Source organism: Triturus cristatus, chromosome 10 (genome assembly GCF_964204655.1).
Source record: "Triturus cristatus chromosome 10, aTriCri1.1, whole genome shotgun sequence".
NCBI classification, from domain to species: Eukaryota; Metazoa; Chordata; class Amphibia; order Caudata; family Salamandridae; genus Triturus; species Triturus cristatus.
The window spans coordinates 816875465-816892042 of record NC_140593.1 but is presented as its reverse complement, the minus strand read 5'-3'; the positions used below and the strand labels follow the sequence as shown (position 1 = coordinate 816892042).

General features: G+C 38.1%; 2 protein-coding genes across 2 annotated transcripts in view; both read left to right on the top strand.

The window, feature by feature from the left end:
* The window catches only part of LOC146790059 (uncharacterized), a 28796-nt gene extending 13543 nt beyond the window's left edge, over window positions 1-15253 (top strand). Inside the window, exon 3 of the mRNA XM_085630058.1 lies at window positions 15131-15253. Within this exon, the coding sequence (XP_085486184.1) occupies window positions 15131-15253 (123 nt within the window). The remainder of the gene's footprint in view (window positions 1-15130) is intronic.
* The window catches only part of LOC146790058 (uncharacterized protein C16orf96-like), a 346006-nt gene that overhangs the window by 66937 nt on the left and 262491 nt on the right, over window positions 1-16578 (top strand). The gene's annotated exons all lie outside the window — the stretch shown is intronic.

Sequence of the window (16578 nt, the reverse complement as noted above, 5' to 3'; positions counted from 1 at the left end):
CATGAATGAGTGACTCACTGTTTGTATGTGTTGAAGACAGCATGTGTGCAGGACTGTATGGGTGGATGAGTGTGTGTATGGGTGTGTTAGTGAGTGAATGACTGTCTCAATAGTGTCTTTATGAGTAACTACATATGTTTTAAACTAGTATATGTGACTATTGGTGTATATATGTGAGTATATGTGAGAGGGAGAGATTGAAAGAGTTCCTGTATGAATAAGTATGTGTTTCTATAAGTGATTGTTTAAAAGACTAAGTATGTGTAAGTTTCCGTAGAAGTAAGTATGGTGGTGTGTGTATTACTGTATATGCAAGTAAATGTATGTTTTATTCTTTATTAGCATGAGTGACTATGTGTGTGAGTAACTCTATGGATGAGTGGCATTGTGTAACAGGATGTATAGATGTATGAGTACATATGATGAGTGAGTACATGTATGAGTGACTGTATAGGACTGTTGGTGAATGAGTGGATGTGTATGTGGATCTTAGAATTACTGAAGAGGTTGTTGTAACTGGTATTGGTATGTCCATTGTTTTGAAATTTTTAGTCTCTATTTTTGAATGTGTGTATCAAAGCTTATATTAAGGTGAGAGGAGGTCTGCCACTCTATCACAAGGATGATGTCATCAGTGAGGTCATCAGTGATGTCATTTGAGATGTCATCAGTGATGTCATGAGTGATGTCACTGACCATGTCATGAGTGATGTAATATGTGACGTCATCAGCAGTGCATTGCGGGCGCGCGAGTTATAGTTAGCTGAACTAACTATAACGGGGCAATTTCATTGGTTTTTTACGAGTAAAATGTCCAGCTAACTATAACATGTGTGAAACCTATGGTTTTTTCACTGAATTTCTAAGGTTTTTTAAATGCTAATTCCTAACTATAACGTGTGTGAAACCTATGGTTTTTTCAGTGAATATATATATATATATTCACTGAAAAAACCATAGGTTTCACACATGTTATAGTTAGCTGGACATTTTACTGAAAAAAAACCAATGAAATTCCCCTGTTATAGTTAGTGCAGGCAACTATAACTCACGCGACCGCAATCCTCTGCTGATGACATATGTGTCTTTATGAAAAAAAAATATTTGTAATATATGTATAGCTAAAATTTAATGGAAGAAGACATGGGCAAATAAGTGTCTAAATACAGTATTAGCATCAGCAGAGGATTGCGGTCGCGTGAGTTATAGTTGCCTGCACTAACTATAACGGGGGAATTTCATTGGTTTTTTATCAGTAAAATGTCCAGCTAACTATAACATGTGTGAAACCTATGGTTTTTTCAGTGAATTTGCAAGGTTTTTTAAATGCTAATTCCTAACTATAACGTGTGTGAAACCTCTGGTTTTTTCAGTGAATTTGTACGTTTTTTTAAATGCTAAGTTACTTTACGCCATTCGTGGCGTGCGCGCCCAGTTAACGCAGTTTGTTCCGTGCGCGCACGGTGCGCTTCGCGCACCGTGCGCGCACTGTGAGCACGCGGTGCGCTTCGCGCACCGCGCGCCCACTTTACGCAGTTAGTGCCGTGCCCACGTTACACGGGATGGGCCATGTACGCACGATGCGCTTCGTGCACCGTGCGCACATGGAGGACATATTATGCGCTTCGTTGTGAAAGGTAATCTTTTGTATTTTCATTTGGTTTTATAGATGCCATGCTCAAATGGTGCCCTACGGGCACCATTCGCACACGGGGTGGGGATAGTGTGGATAGTATTTTTTTTTTAAATTTATTTTTACCGTACGCGTACGGTAAGCGTAATCGGCGTTTTTTCGAAAAAAAAAAATTGCATTTTTGCCCTTGAGGGGACTTTGGGGACATCATCATCAATGCTAGGTGGTTAGGAACTTAATACATTGCCCCTTTAGATGTTTTTTGCCTTTGTTTTTGCTGCCTCACTCAGAGTGCGAGAGAGAAGATGGCGGCCGCCGCTTCCTGGTTTCGTCCGATTCAAATGTCTAACAGCCAATCAGAATCACGCTCGCGCACGGCACCGTACGCGTACGGTAAGCTTACCGTAAGCGCACGGTAAGCGCACCGTAAGCTGCCACAGATATATATATTGATTTAAATGCTATTTTCTCAGGATCTACTGAACAGATTAACACCAAACCTACAAAAGGCACTTCCTTGACCTGAGGACTACCTCTCTGCCAAATTTCAAGTAACTCTGTTCAGCCGTTCGGGCTGTAGCTGTGTCTAAAGGTCCTATGGAAAAATGCATGGGAAAAACGCGTTTTGGGACCCCCCTTTTTTCTCAGCCCCCGCTTGACGAATCCCCCCGAGACTTTCATGGTAGGAGCGGAGCGTAGCGCCCCACCTATTTTGAAAATTTCGCGAGGATTCGTCGACCGGCGCCAAAGTTATTCCAAATAGAATGTTGCGGATTTCCTATGGAAACAGGGTCCTAACTATAACTATCTACTGGCGACCACCAGTAGATTATATATATATATATATATATTCACTTAAAAAACCATAGGTTTCACACATGTTATAGTTAGCTGTACATTTCACTCGTAAAAAACCAATGAAATTCCACGTTATAGTTAGATCAGGTAACTATAACTTGCGCGCCCACAATAAACTGCTGATGACGTCACATATTACATCACTTATGACATGGTCAGTGACATCACTCATGACATCAATGATGACATCTGAAATTACACATTGTGGATTGCGGTCGCGCAAGTTATAGTTACCTGATCTAACTATAACGTGGAATTTCATTGGTTTTTTACGAGTGAAATGTACAGCTAACTATAACATGTGTGAAACCTATGGTTTTTTAAGTGAATTTGCAAGGTTTTTTAAATGCTAATTCCTAACTATAACGTGTGTGAAACCTATGGTTTTTTCAGTGAATTTGTACGTTTTTTTAAATGCTAAGTTATGTATTTTTTTTTCTTTTTTTTCTGGTTTTTCACTGTGCGCACACCCTGCGTGCACGGTGCGCTTGGCGCACCGTGCGCGCGCTGTGGGCGCTCGGTGCGCTTAGCGCACCGAGCAACCACGTTGCGCAGTCCATGCCATGCGCGCCTCCCCTTTTTTAACACATTAACATTTGTTTTTTTCTCCCTTGTGGGTCCTTTAATTTATTTAATAAATGTGATTGTTACTTCTTTTTTTTTGTTTTTTTGTTTTTCACCGTACGAGTACGGTAAGCTTACCGTACGCGCACTCCGCGTTTTTTTTTTAAAATTATTAAATGTATTTTTCATACTTTTTGGTCCTTCGTGAACCCCCTGACGAACGCTAGGGGGTCTGCAACTCTCTTCGTTGCCTCCTTTTCACGTTATCCACCTTAGTTTCTCAGTGCGAGAGACATAAAATGGCGGCCGACACTTCCTGATTTCGACTGATTCGAATGTTTACGGTCCTGTAACCACCAATCAGAATTGAGCTCGCGCACGGCACCGTGCGCGTACGGTAAGCGCACGGAGCGCGCTTACAGATATATATATTGATTTAAATGCTATTTTCTCAGGACCTACTGAACAGATTTACACCAGACCTACAAAAGGCACATCCTTGACCTGAGGACTACCTCTCTGCCAAATTTCAAGTAATTCTGTTCAGCCGTTCGGGCTGTAGCTGTGTCTAAAGGTCCTATGGAAAAATGCATGGGGAAAACGCGTTTTGGGACCCCCCTTTTTTCTCAGCCCCCACTTGACGAATCCCCCCGAGACTTTCAGGGTAGGAGCGGAGCGTAGCGCCCCATTAGTTTTGAAAATTTCGCGAGGATTCGTCGACCGGCGCCAAAGTTATTCCAAATAGAATGTTGCGGATTTCCTATGGAAACAGGGTCCTAACTATAACTACCTACTGGCGACCGCCAGTAGGTAATATATATATATATATATATATATATATATATATATATATATATATATATATATATATATATATATATATATATTCAGTGAAAAAACCATAGGTTTCACACACGTTATAGTTAGGAATTAGCATTTAAAAAACCTTAGAAATTCAGTGAAAAAACCATAGGTTTCACACATGTTATAGTTAGCTGGACATTTTACTCGTAAAAAACCAATGAAATTCCCCCGTTATAGTTAGTTCAGCTAACTATAACTCGCGCGCCCGCAATGCACTGCTGATGACGTCACATATTACATCACTCATGACATGGTCAGTGACATCACTCATGACATCACTGATGACATCTCAAATGACATCACTGATGACCTCACTGATGACATCATCCAGTGAATGTGTGTTTTTCTGAAAATTAAATATGTTTTATATATGTATATCTCAAGGTCGATGGAAGAATAAATGGGTATATTACTGTCTAAATGGATGATTTCTTTTTGAAAAATTGATTGTGTAACTGACTGATTAAGTGTATCATAGTGAATACATGGCTTAGTGAGTAATGTTTAAATATATAAATATCTGTATCAGTCTCTCACTTTGTGTATAAGTGGCTGCATGGGTTGGAGAGTAGCTACATGGGTGTCTATATAGGTTATTAGTTGGTTTTTTGAGTATCAGTATGAGTGTCTGCATGGTTCGGTGGGGGGTATGACGTAGTGCATAGGTGCATGAATGAGTGACTCACTGTTTGTATGTGTTGAACAGAGCATGTGTGCAGGACTGCATGGGTGGATGAGTGTGTGTATGGGTGTGTTAGTGAGTGAATGACTGTCTCAATAGTGTCTTTATGAGTAACTACATATGTTTAAAACTAGTATATGTGACTATTGGTTTATATATGTGAGTATATGTGAGAGTGAGAGATTGAAAGAGTTCCTGTATGAATAAGTATGTATTTCTATAAGTAATTGTTTAAAAGACTAAGTATGTGTAAGTTTCTGTAGAAGTAAGTGTGGTGGTGTGTGTATAACTGTATATGCAAGTAAATGTATGTTTGATTCTTTATTAGCATGAGTGACTATGTGTGTGAGTAGCTCTATGGATGAGTGGCATTGTGTAACAGGATGTATAGGTGTATGAGTACATATGATAAGTGAGTACATGTATGAGTGACTGTATTGGACTGTTGGTGAATGAGTGGATGTGTATGTGGATCTTAGAATTACTGAAGAGGTTGTTGTAACTGTTATTGGTATGTCCATTGTTTTGTAAATTTTAGTCTCAATTTTTGAATGTGTGTATCAAAGGTTTTATTAGGGGAAGAGGAGGTCTGCCACTCTATCACAAGGATGATGTCATCAGTGAGGTCATCAGTGATGTCATTTGAGATGTCATCAGTGATGTCATGAGTGATGTCACTGACCATGTCATGAGTGATGTAATATGTGACGTCATCAGCAGTGCATTGCGGGCGCGCGAGTTATAGTTAGCTGAACTAACTATAACGGGGGAATTTCATTGGTTTTTTACGAGTAAAATGTCCAGCTAACTATAACATGTGTGAAACCTATGGTTTTTTCACTGAATTTCTAAGGTTTTTTAAATGCTAATTCCTAACTATAACGTGTGTGAAACCTATGGTTTTTTCACTGAATTTCTAAGGTTTTTTAAATGCTAATTCCTAACTATAACGTGTGTGAAACCCATGGTTTTTTCAGTGAATTTGCAAGGTTTTTTAAATGCTAATTGTTTTTTTTTTCTTCTATTTTTTTTAACATATTTTTATTTTAATTTTCTTACCTTTTATAAAGACTATGGTTAAATTTTTAAAATTCTTTAATATGTTTTTTTTAAATATATTTTTTAAAATAAACATGTAAAATTTATTTGCAGTACATTTTATTTTTTTTTTATTATTTTTTTAGTACGCGTACCGTAAGCTCACGGTAAGCGTACGGTTTACGCAACGCCCGTAATTTTTCTACGCTGCTTGCGTATAGTTACGCAATTTGCGTAGCCGCGCGTACTCCGCATGGGACGCGTGCGCGCGTACGCTACACGCGCACGTTACGCGGAAGTGTCGGGTAGTGTCTGTTATGCGCATGCGCGCAAGCGCGTGTCTTTTTTACGCGCATGCGCACTTTTGCCGTAAGCGTACCGTAAGCGTACCGTAAGCGTACGGTAGGTCATGTGATCATGAAACACAACTTTTGATTGGTTGAAACTACTTTCAGTTCTAGAACTCTCCTACACCACACCCATTCCTCTCATTTCTGCTTGTGATCCCTTAGGAGAAGGAGCTGGGTTGTCTTTGTGATACGATGGCAGAACAGCAGAGCTCTTCTGAGAGTGAGGCTAGCACTAGCAGCACTGTTTTGAGGCAGAGAGCGAGGAAACAAAAGCCCTCTTATGTATGGGATTATTTTACTTTTCCTGAAGGCCAGCAAAAGGTGAATGCACCCTTAGTAACTTGCAAGCTGTGTCAGCGTGTACTTTCAAGAGGTAATCCTGACAGGAAGTATTCCTTTGGGAATCATACCATGAAGAGACACCTCAAGGATGTACACAGAAGGACACATGGTCATCTTTTTGGAGGTAACTCTTCAGAAAGACAAGCAAGTACATCCACAGCAGCTCAGCCTGGACCATCATCTGCAGAGCTGACTCCTTTTCTGCAGGTCAGGTGAGCCCTTCATCTGTGGGGGGAGCATCTCCTTTTGCTGGCCCTCTGGAAATGAACCCTCGATTTCGGAGGGTTGATATTCGATGCGCCTTTTGTCAAGATCTAATTTGCCATAGGGAGACCAGTGTTTCCCTAGTGAACAACAAAATAGATCAGCACACTTGTCGCTTTGAATAATTTTCCCATTCTTTCTTTCCTCTGTCCCTGCATGAACACAACGGTTCTTTTAAGAGCCAACCTTATCTTTCATCTTTTTTTTACATATGTTTTTAAAAACTTTTTTTATTTTTTGTTTTTTACCGTACGCGTACGGTGCGCGTACTTTTTTTTTTTTTTTTTTTTTAAAAAACACTAAAAATCAATTATCACATTACAAGGTCCTTGAGAGACTACAATTATTATTATTGACTTACCATACCCACTCAAAAAAATATTTATTCATTTGTTTTTTAAAAAAATAGCTTTAAAAATGGTTCTAGTTTTCGAAATTTTTCTATATCAATCTGAAAAAAAAGAAAAAAGTATTAATATTTTTAAAACATTTTATAATACAGTACACATATTTACATATTTTTCAAAAAATATTTTTGCCTTATTTTTGCTGTTTTCAGAATATATTGCATTTCACTATAAATTGTGAAAGCAATTGCATTCATCATTTTACAGCGGGCAAAAAAAAATAACAATCACAAAGATTGTATTAAAAAAGCCCAGAATCTCTTTTTACTTAAACTTAACATTATAGAAATGCATAATATTCTAAAAAAATATCATCTAATACCAATACTTATTTCTTTAAAATACTGTCTGATATGTTTGTTTCAGAAGTATAATCACAATATTATATCTCAAATAACTCCACAATACATCTGATTCCATTTCCTTTAGGCCAAATAGTAATTTTAAAATTTTTTTGGGAATAAATTTCCAACGGTAATCCAATAAAATTCTAAAGTTTAATTTGTCCAGATCTCACCGATTCTCTGTAACATTTTGGTTCACGAAAATTTTTTGAATAATTTATTAAGTCCACAATAGAATTGGTTACTTTTCCACATGGCCAAATAGTAATTTTTTAAATCATTTTTGAAAAAATTTCCAATGGCAGTCCAATAACATTCCAAAATTTAAATTGTGCAGATGTTACCGATTATCTCTAAATTATTGGTTTTTTTAAGTTTCATTAAAAATTAAAAAAGTCCACATTACAATTGGTTATCTTTCCATTAGGCCAAATGATAATTTAAAAAATCTTTTTTTTACAAAATTGCAATGGTAATCCAGTAAAATGGTTAAATTATTTTGTCCAGATCTTGCCAAATCTCTCTAAAATTTAGGTTTTAGGAAGATTAGATAGGAATTTGCTAAATCAAAAGGCAAACGTTGTTTGAAAATCAATTGGGAATCATTACACAGTGTCCAGCCTTTTTCACATTTAAGATAAACTGTGTAATGTCCAGAAATAACAGTAGGTCCATCATGGAAAATTATTGCAACAGTTACAAAAGTTTTTCCTGAAATTGATAATTGCTGTCCTGTAAACTTCTTTATTAAAGTATCCAATTTTGCACCATCAGCTCTACATCGTTGCATCATTAAAATTACATACTGTCCGTATTCCTTTAAAATTAATGTTGAAAACATGTCAGATTTACACTCACCACATTTCATGCTATGATTAGCATCTTTAACTAATTTTGCAAAAGTGACTGTTTTACTCTCTGGCAATGTCAAATAAATAAACCTTTCATTATCAACATTAGAGCCACATATATTATAACAATTTTCACAACTATGTTCCCATTTATAAGAGAGACCAAAAAAAATTTCAATGGGAACTCCTTCTTCTTCCACTACCTGAAGAAAATACATCAAAAATTCGTGTGCATCTTGCTGTTCATTTTGAGAAAACTGTGTTCGTCCTGAACATATATCTAAAAGTTTTCTAATTTCAGTAGCACTTTCTATTTGAGTTTTATCTTTACTCAGCTTTTGAAAAAGGAGACTCAGCTCTGAACAGAATCTTTTTCCCTGATTTACTATTATCTGCTGTTGCAAACTTTCCAGATAAAATGCAACATTCAGCACTACATTTGCGTAGCAGTTGACACCAGAGCTATTTTCAAAATGACATCCTACAACCTGTTCTTCATTTTCCTTTTTCTTTTTGCTTGCAATTACATCACTCCTCTTTTTTTTCCTCTTCTCTACATCTTCATTACAGATATTCTCATTTTTTCTTTTACGAGAAACTACACGTTTCTCCAACACAGGATACTGACCTAAATGAGGAGCATAGCTTCTTCTTAATCTATTATACTCCTTTACACAGTTTGTATCAGCACTAACTTTTGAATCATCAAAGTCTATCATGAATAAACCTGATAATGTTTTCACTCGTGACAAAGCAACATATGCCATACCTTCTTTGAACACAGTTGAACCAATGTTCACAAAAGCACAATCTACAGTCAATCCTTGAGACTTGTGAATAGTTACAGCATATGCTAGAGAAAACGGAAACTGCTTCCTACGTACATATAAGTCTTTCACAAGCATGAAACGAACTGTACAACGACAAATATCTTTAACTTCTTCTATCTGATCAAATTTTATTTTTAAACATTCAATTCCTTCTTTTTTCTGATAATTAATAAAACCCACAACTCTTCCCATAGCTCCATTAACTAAACCTTTTTCAACATCCAAATTTCTTCTTAAAAATACTCTACAGTTCATGCAAACATATAGATTTTTTTCTAATCCAGCTGTTTTGGAGATGTTCTTCTCTAGTGAGTCCAATTTATTTTTCAGTTTGCCTGTTACTGTGACAGTAATTCTTCCATCCTCAATTTTGTCCACTGCTTCCAATTTCCTGATCTCTTCCTTTTCCAATTTCAAAAGCTCCTCATTAAATATTGAGCATTCACGTAGAGTTGGCATTAAGCAGATGACACTTTTGTTTTCTGCAATATTCTTGTATATTTTCTCTGCAACTATTTCTTCCTTTGGAAATAAATTATGTAGCAGCCGACTCTGTAATGCTTTTTTGCCAACTTCTGTGAGTAGTCCAATTCTGATATCTTTCAGAATACTTCCATATTCTTCATCGCTTGCTTGCCTCATATTAGTAGTAAGTTCCTTGTACTCAAAGAAGGACCAAATATTTGTATTTCCGATGCTTCCCAATGACTTCTTCGTGTCTTCATGTGTGACAGTATTAAATACTGGTTGTCCTTTAACTGGAGTAAGCTGCAGAAGATCTCCAAAAACTATGACGTGTTTTCCACCAAATAACATGTCATAGTCTGTCTTCAAAATTTGCTGCATTCTTAAATGCACAAAGGCAAGCATTAAGTTTGATACCATGCTCACCTCATCAATAATGAGAACTTGCATCTTCTTCAATACTCTTGAAACTTCCAAGGATGCTTCTCCAGTTAGCTTGTTGTATTGTATTTTGTTCTCATGCTCCACTGGTAACATTAGCAAACGATGTAAAGTGATTCCTTTTATGTTATATGCTGCTAACCCAGTTGGAGCAGTAACCACACAAGACAAAGTAGAATCCGTTTTTTGCTGTAGGTAGCTTCTGATGACTTTTATTAGGAAACTTTTTCCAGTTCCAGCTTGTCCGCTTACATACATCCTGATTGGATGAAATGATGTGCATGAGCACTCTTTTTTTTCATGTAGAAATCCGTGATCAATTTTGTTTTTGATCTCTTCATAAATTTGTTGCTGCTCTTGATTCAGTTGTCTTTCCAAATTTTCTAAGTCTATAAATTCTTCTTGAGCTTGATTCATAGCCGTTTCCACTTCATTCATGGCTATTGATGCTTCATTTTCAACGATTGGTTGTCCTAGGGGATCTTGACTGAGTGTTCCTGAACTTTGGCTATCCTGAGAACTGTCTCTAGCTATTTCTGCTGCAATTGTAGTTTCCTGTTCAATTTCTTCATTTAACATTTGCAGATAAGTTGAGAATGTACTGCATTGTATGCTGTCTTTGCAAGCATTAAAAGAATCTTCATAGCTTTGAAATTCTCCCAGTAGTTCATCCTCTGTACGCCATGGTTTAAACAACTGTAAAAGAGCCAAGTAGTAAAATTCCTTCTTGTCAGTAGTGTCACAACTCAGCTTCCGGTGATTTATCACACTTCCTTTTGTTTGCTTCACCAAACATCCTTCTTCACCAACGACTTTATATTTTCCATTGTTGATGTCTTCTGCGGCTTTCCGTGAATAAATGTAGTTCTGCAGCACTTCATAGAGACACATGTTCTCCAGATGATGACTTCTCTTGGGATAATAAGTGTCCAACATGTTTGATTTCAAAATATCTGTACTTTCTGGGTCATTCTCGGCCAAATATTCAATTTCTCCTACAGATTTCAGTACCCGATTTCTCATTGCTGCAAGGCCTAAACTTGCCCAAATTATTCTTCTTGACTTCGAGTAGAGACTTGCAGAAGATAACCTATCTGAACATTCGTAGGATCCAATTTCTCGATGCGATAACATCTTCAAACTGAAACTGTACAGCTTCTTACTGACAGTCTTCTCGTGAGAAATCTCTTCCACATTTCCTTCAATTCTGTTTTTTCTGATTTCGTAATGTAAGACGTTACATATCGAGCAACAGCAATGGAATTGTCAGCTACATACTGTATATCCATGTTAGCGTTCCACATGGATAAAATGACTGGGTTGTAGTCATTTATATTTTTTGATTCTTCTTTTCTTTTAAGGTTGTAGGTATTCTTAGGTGATTTTCTTGTGATAGTATGTCTCACAGCTGACATAAAACTGTTAACTCTTCCATTTGAAAGAACAGGTCTAGGAAATCCAAATCGACATTTAGTGTAGTATTTTTCTTTGCTCTTGTATTTCCGTCGACAGTATTTTCCACACCGATGACTTTGGAAACGTAAAACTTGCTCCTTTAACTTTTTCTCTTCTGTGCTTTTTGGTATAGCACATGTTGCATATTCTTCAATGTAAGATAACACTGCTTCATCAGTATCTGTTCCAAACTTTGGGGCATCCTTGATCCACAACAGCATATGAATATGAGGAGCACCTCTTGCCTGGTACTCTTTTCTCCAAAAGAAATCCACTACTTCTCCAAGAGGTGGATTTTTTTTATTGCAGATGAAGGACATCATAGCCTCAAATCTATGATTGAAATATCTGCAAACATTAACCGGATCCAATGAGCACAGTTCTCCTGCTGTCTTGTATTCGATGTTTTTAATGTTTGAATTTGCCTCTCGTAGAAAATCCAGTAAATCATCCCAAGCGTACTCGGCACAGCTTAGGGTAAGGAACCATGTTGGAGTTCCTAAATTCCGTAACATGCATTTTAATTCACCATGGCGTCGGTACCAATATTCATTTGTCCCACGCTGACAAGCCATCAGATTGATCAGTTGTGTTTCCAAATGATCATCTCGGTGCTGCACTTTCTCCATAAAATCCTTAGCAGACACATTTTGTAAATGTACTCCACTTTTTAAAATGTGATTTACTGCATAAGACAGTGCAGACAAGTCGCTTTCAAATAAAAGATGGAACAAATAAGGAATACTTTGTCGAAATCTGGGATCTTCAGCATATAGTCTTGTAGTCCGATACTCAGAAGCTGGAATCTGTTCTGGACGTTCATCGTATCGTCCTCCTTTTCCTTTAGGAAACAGCTGGGGAAAACATCGAGCTTCCAAGCTCTCCTCCCATACACTCACGGGAGTCCCTTTTGCTTTCTTCATCTGAAAGAGATCAATATTGTCTCCCATAACTTCTTTTGAATGAAGAGGATGTATGCTAAAATGTTCATAAATTTCTTCTTCCTTTGACTTGTCCACTTTTTCAATTTGTCCAGTTGGTGTTTCTGTGTCTTCTTGTAAATCTTCTTCTTCTTCTTCTTCTTCTATATAAATTGATTCATACCATTTGTTATTCCTTTTCAAATACAAATTTGCTCTTTGTACTTTCCGTACATCTACCAGCTCCTGCCAAATCTTCTTATTCTTTGTAGGTACACCATTAACCAGAATAACTAATGGTTCAGTTTCCAAAGTATCCGCATCAATAGTTTCCATATTTTTTTTCAAATCCAAGGGCAAATACACCACTCTACCTTTTAAACCTCTCAGTAAATCAGAAGGAGGTAATTTACCAGTTTTGGGCTCCATACGTACTATGGTCTGGAACGGATGAACACATTGAATGAGTATAGACTCATAAGTATTTAATTCAGAAAGTACAGCAGGAATAGCATCCCATTCTAAATTATTATGTACAGCTCTGGTCGGCATTCTATTTTCCTCTAACTTGTTGTAACAGTATTTACAAATACGCTGAACTTCACCCAATTCAAAACAATTTTCAAGAAATATATATGTGGCAAAATCCTTCCACTTATAATTATCTTCATTTTCACTCTTTCTGTACAGATCAACATACCTGGTTTGTTTTCTATAATGAGTTCTGCGGCAACAAATACAAGTAATATTTGGTCTTTCATTAGAGATTTTTTCAAATTTTGTTATGTGATCATTAAATGTCTTACTTACAAATGGTTGTACATTCTCTTCCACTTCTTCCTCATTTAGTGTGTCCTTCTCTGCACTGTTTTGTTCAGGACCAAAGTAACAAAACTGAATTTCATCAACAACCTTCTCTACATCTGATACCGTTCCTCGGAACAGAGCCCTATTCAATTCATTTAACTTTATTGCTGGACTTTTAGCAAAATACAACCGTCTCACAAACTTTCTCATTTCAGTATGATGAACAGCCAGCATCCTAAAATGATGGAAAACACTATTGCACACTTTTCTAGATAGACAAGCCAGAGAATGACCCTGCAAACCAGTATTCTCTCTCACTCTGCATGGATCCAGACTTTGAAGCACCTTAATCTTCTGTTTTATACTTTTTTTTACTATATTCTCTTAGAAACTCTCGAAATTTGTCAATAGATTCCTGACGCACAGTGCAAATACTACTACAATTCCAAGTGTACACTGGGGCTTTAGGACGTCTCCCCATTGCCTCATCTGCCATCACTTGTACCTCATCTCTTGGAACCATTATCTCCTTCTCCATTATGCAACCATTTTTTACTTCGTATGAACGACCTCTGGTGTCAACTGCATGCAGCAAACTATTACTTTGAAAATAGCTTTCTTCATTAAAAAAAGGTTCACTACTTGAACTATGCATCCACTTGCCTAAAAACACTTTACAAAAGTTTGTTCTGTTCACTACTCTTTTCCTTTTGCTATGTGATTTCAGTACATTAACCATTTTGTCTAATGTACGCATCCTATTCAAAATTAATATGAATAGTTTCCTTTTTAATTCTAATGCCTTTGCTGCAATGGCTTCTATTTCTTTTTTTCTTTTATAAAACTTTGTCTTTTTCTTATATTTCTTCACATCCTTCATCAAATTAGACATAACTCTTCTCTGAAACATTTTTCTACGTATCTCTTTAAACGCTGTTTTTCTATTTATATAAATCTTTTCAGTTGCTGAAGGTATATTTGCATTAACTAAATTGTCAATTTTTTCCTCTCCTTTTTTTTTAAAAACATCCTTTCGAGTACAGACATTTTGTACATTTTTCATTCTTTTGAATATATTTTTAAGAAATAGTTTTTTGTGCTTACCAGAAGATTTTTTCTTTTTCCCAACATCAGCATCTTCTACTAACTTTGGTCCTCTAGTTGTCTTCAAATATAGTTTTTTTTTTAGCGTTTTTTGAACTCTGGATTTTGTAGGCATCTTAAATTTTGTTCACTGCTCTTCAGCAATACCTGAAAAAAACTAAAAAAAAAATTCCTTTATTTTATTTAAATATATTACTACATTTCTTTTCACAATAGTCACAAAACGAAATTTCTTTGCCAATTTGAATGCACACTTACTGCTCTTTTTTTTTGGCAAGTGAAAATCACTTTTACAGACTGACACATTATGAAACCACTTTTCAGATTTTTTAAAAAGCCCATGTCCAGACTGCTACACTCCAGCAAGGGCAACCAGCCTTAGTGATGCTGAATGTATTTGCATTACAGACTGAAACCTGAAAACCCCACTCGCTTGTAAATACTGTGCATGATTATACATGGCAAGCAGCTGGGTGTGTGCTAAGAGTCTGCTTCTGCACCAAAAAAATCGCTCCCCCTTTTTCCTACTAATGCAACTGTGAAATCACCAGAGCAAAATGCAATAAATCTCTGCCTGTAATTCCTATTTGCACACAGAGTCATGTTTTCACATTAGTCCCAAAACGAAATTTCTTTGCCAATTTGAATGCACACTTACTACTCTTTTTTTTTGGCAAGTGAAAATCACTTTTACAGACTGACACATTATGAAACCACTTTTCAGTTTTTTTAAAAAGCCCGATGTAATGGAGTTAGCAGACTAGTAGTTGGGGAGGGCGGAGCGAGAGTAGTGGGAGGAAGAGGAGGAGTCCGGACAGGATAGGGGCAGTTAGAATAGGGACGAGGTAGAGATAAGCAGTAGAGAATAAAGCTCCTGAGAAACCTTAAAGGGCGTCTGTTATTATTTGTAGCACGATGCTACAACTGGCGACGAGGGTGGGATGAGCAAGCCCACACCAGTCACAGAGCCCTGGAGCGTGGTGAAGAACCGGACCTGCCTGAGGCGATTGAGCACCTCTGGATGCCACCAGTGACTACAGAAGTCGGGAGCCTACCCCGACCCTGCCTCGTGCCCCCATAGTGAAGGAGAAGGTGCCTGACGCTGGAGACGCTGTCTCCAAAAGCCTGCCTGCAAGCGCTGTTGAGCGCGCTAAAAACGAAGACTGAAAATCCCTCGCTGCCGGCTAATCTCACGCCCGATGCGTGAGCTTTGGCAGGGTCGGCGCGCAAGAAGAGCGGGAAGCTGCAGAACAAGGCGGGAGCCCACCCCGACCTCACCTGGTAGCTGTCGCCGCCGTGAATGAGCAGGGACTGGAGGGTGCCACCCCTGAAGATGCCCGCCGGTGAGTCCAACTTGTAGTAGACTGAATGAGCCGGGAGAGAGCCTCGCGCGTGTGTGCAGGGACGGCGGCCATCTTGAAATCAGGCAGCTTTCGGGACACTCCCTTGAATATTGAAGAGCGGCCATTTTGAAGTCAGGCACCCAGCAAAAAGCATTAGCAAGTGCAAAATAAACAAGCACTGGTATGTGCAAGCAAGCATTGGCAAAAGGAAATAAACAAGCATTGGCGAATGGATGTAAAATAAGCATTAACAAGTGCAAGCAAACAAGCACTGGTATGTGCAAACCATCAAGCATTGGCAAAAGGAAATAAACAAGCATTGGCGAAGGGGCGCAAAATAAGCATTAATAAGCGCAAGCAAACAAACATTGGGACGTGCCAACAAACAAGCATTGGCAAGAAGAATTAAACAAGCATTGGTGAGCAGAAATAAACAAGCCTTTGCAAGAGCAAATAAACAAACATTGGTGAACACCCATCAAGAAGCAGGTCGTAACAAAAGAAAGGAAACGAGACAACGACGCAATGACGACCTCACCACAGCGGAAGTTCCTTGTTGCGGGAGGATCGCACCTGCGAGCTCCGGAACCCCTGACCGTGACCACAGGAGGGAGCATGGGCCCCAAGTGGCAAGAATGGGTGGAAGACTTTGAAGATTACATGGAGGGTTCCAAGGTGAAGGAAGACAAGGAGAAACTAATTGCCCTCCGAAATTTGGCAGGCCGGGAAATAAGCAAAATCATCAAGGATCTTCCGCCTGCTGAAACGGGAACCTACGACAAAGTGCGGGAAGCCCTAAATAAAAAGTTTCTTCATAAACGAAACGTAGATTACGAGCGCCATGCGTTCCACCAAGTGCGCCAAGGGAAGGAGGAGGCGATGAGCACATTCATCACTCGACTACGACGGCTGTCGCGATACTGCGAATTCGAGACCTTCTCGCCTGACGCTGCCATCAAATCGCAAATCATAACCGGTTGCCACTCAGAAACACTCAGGAGACGGTTATTGAGGAA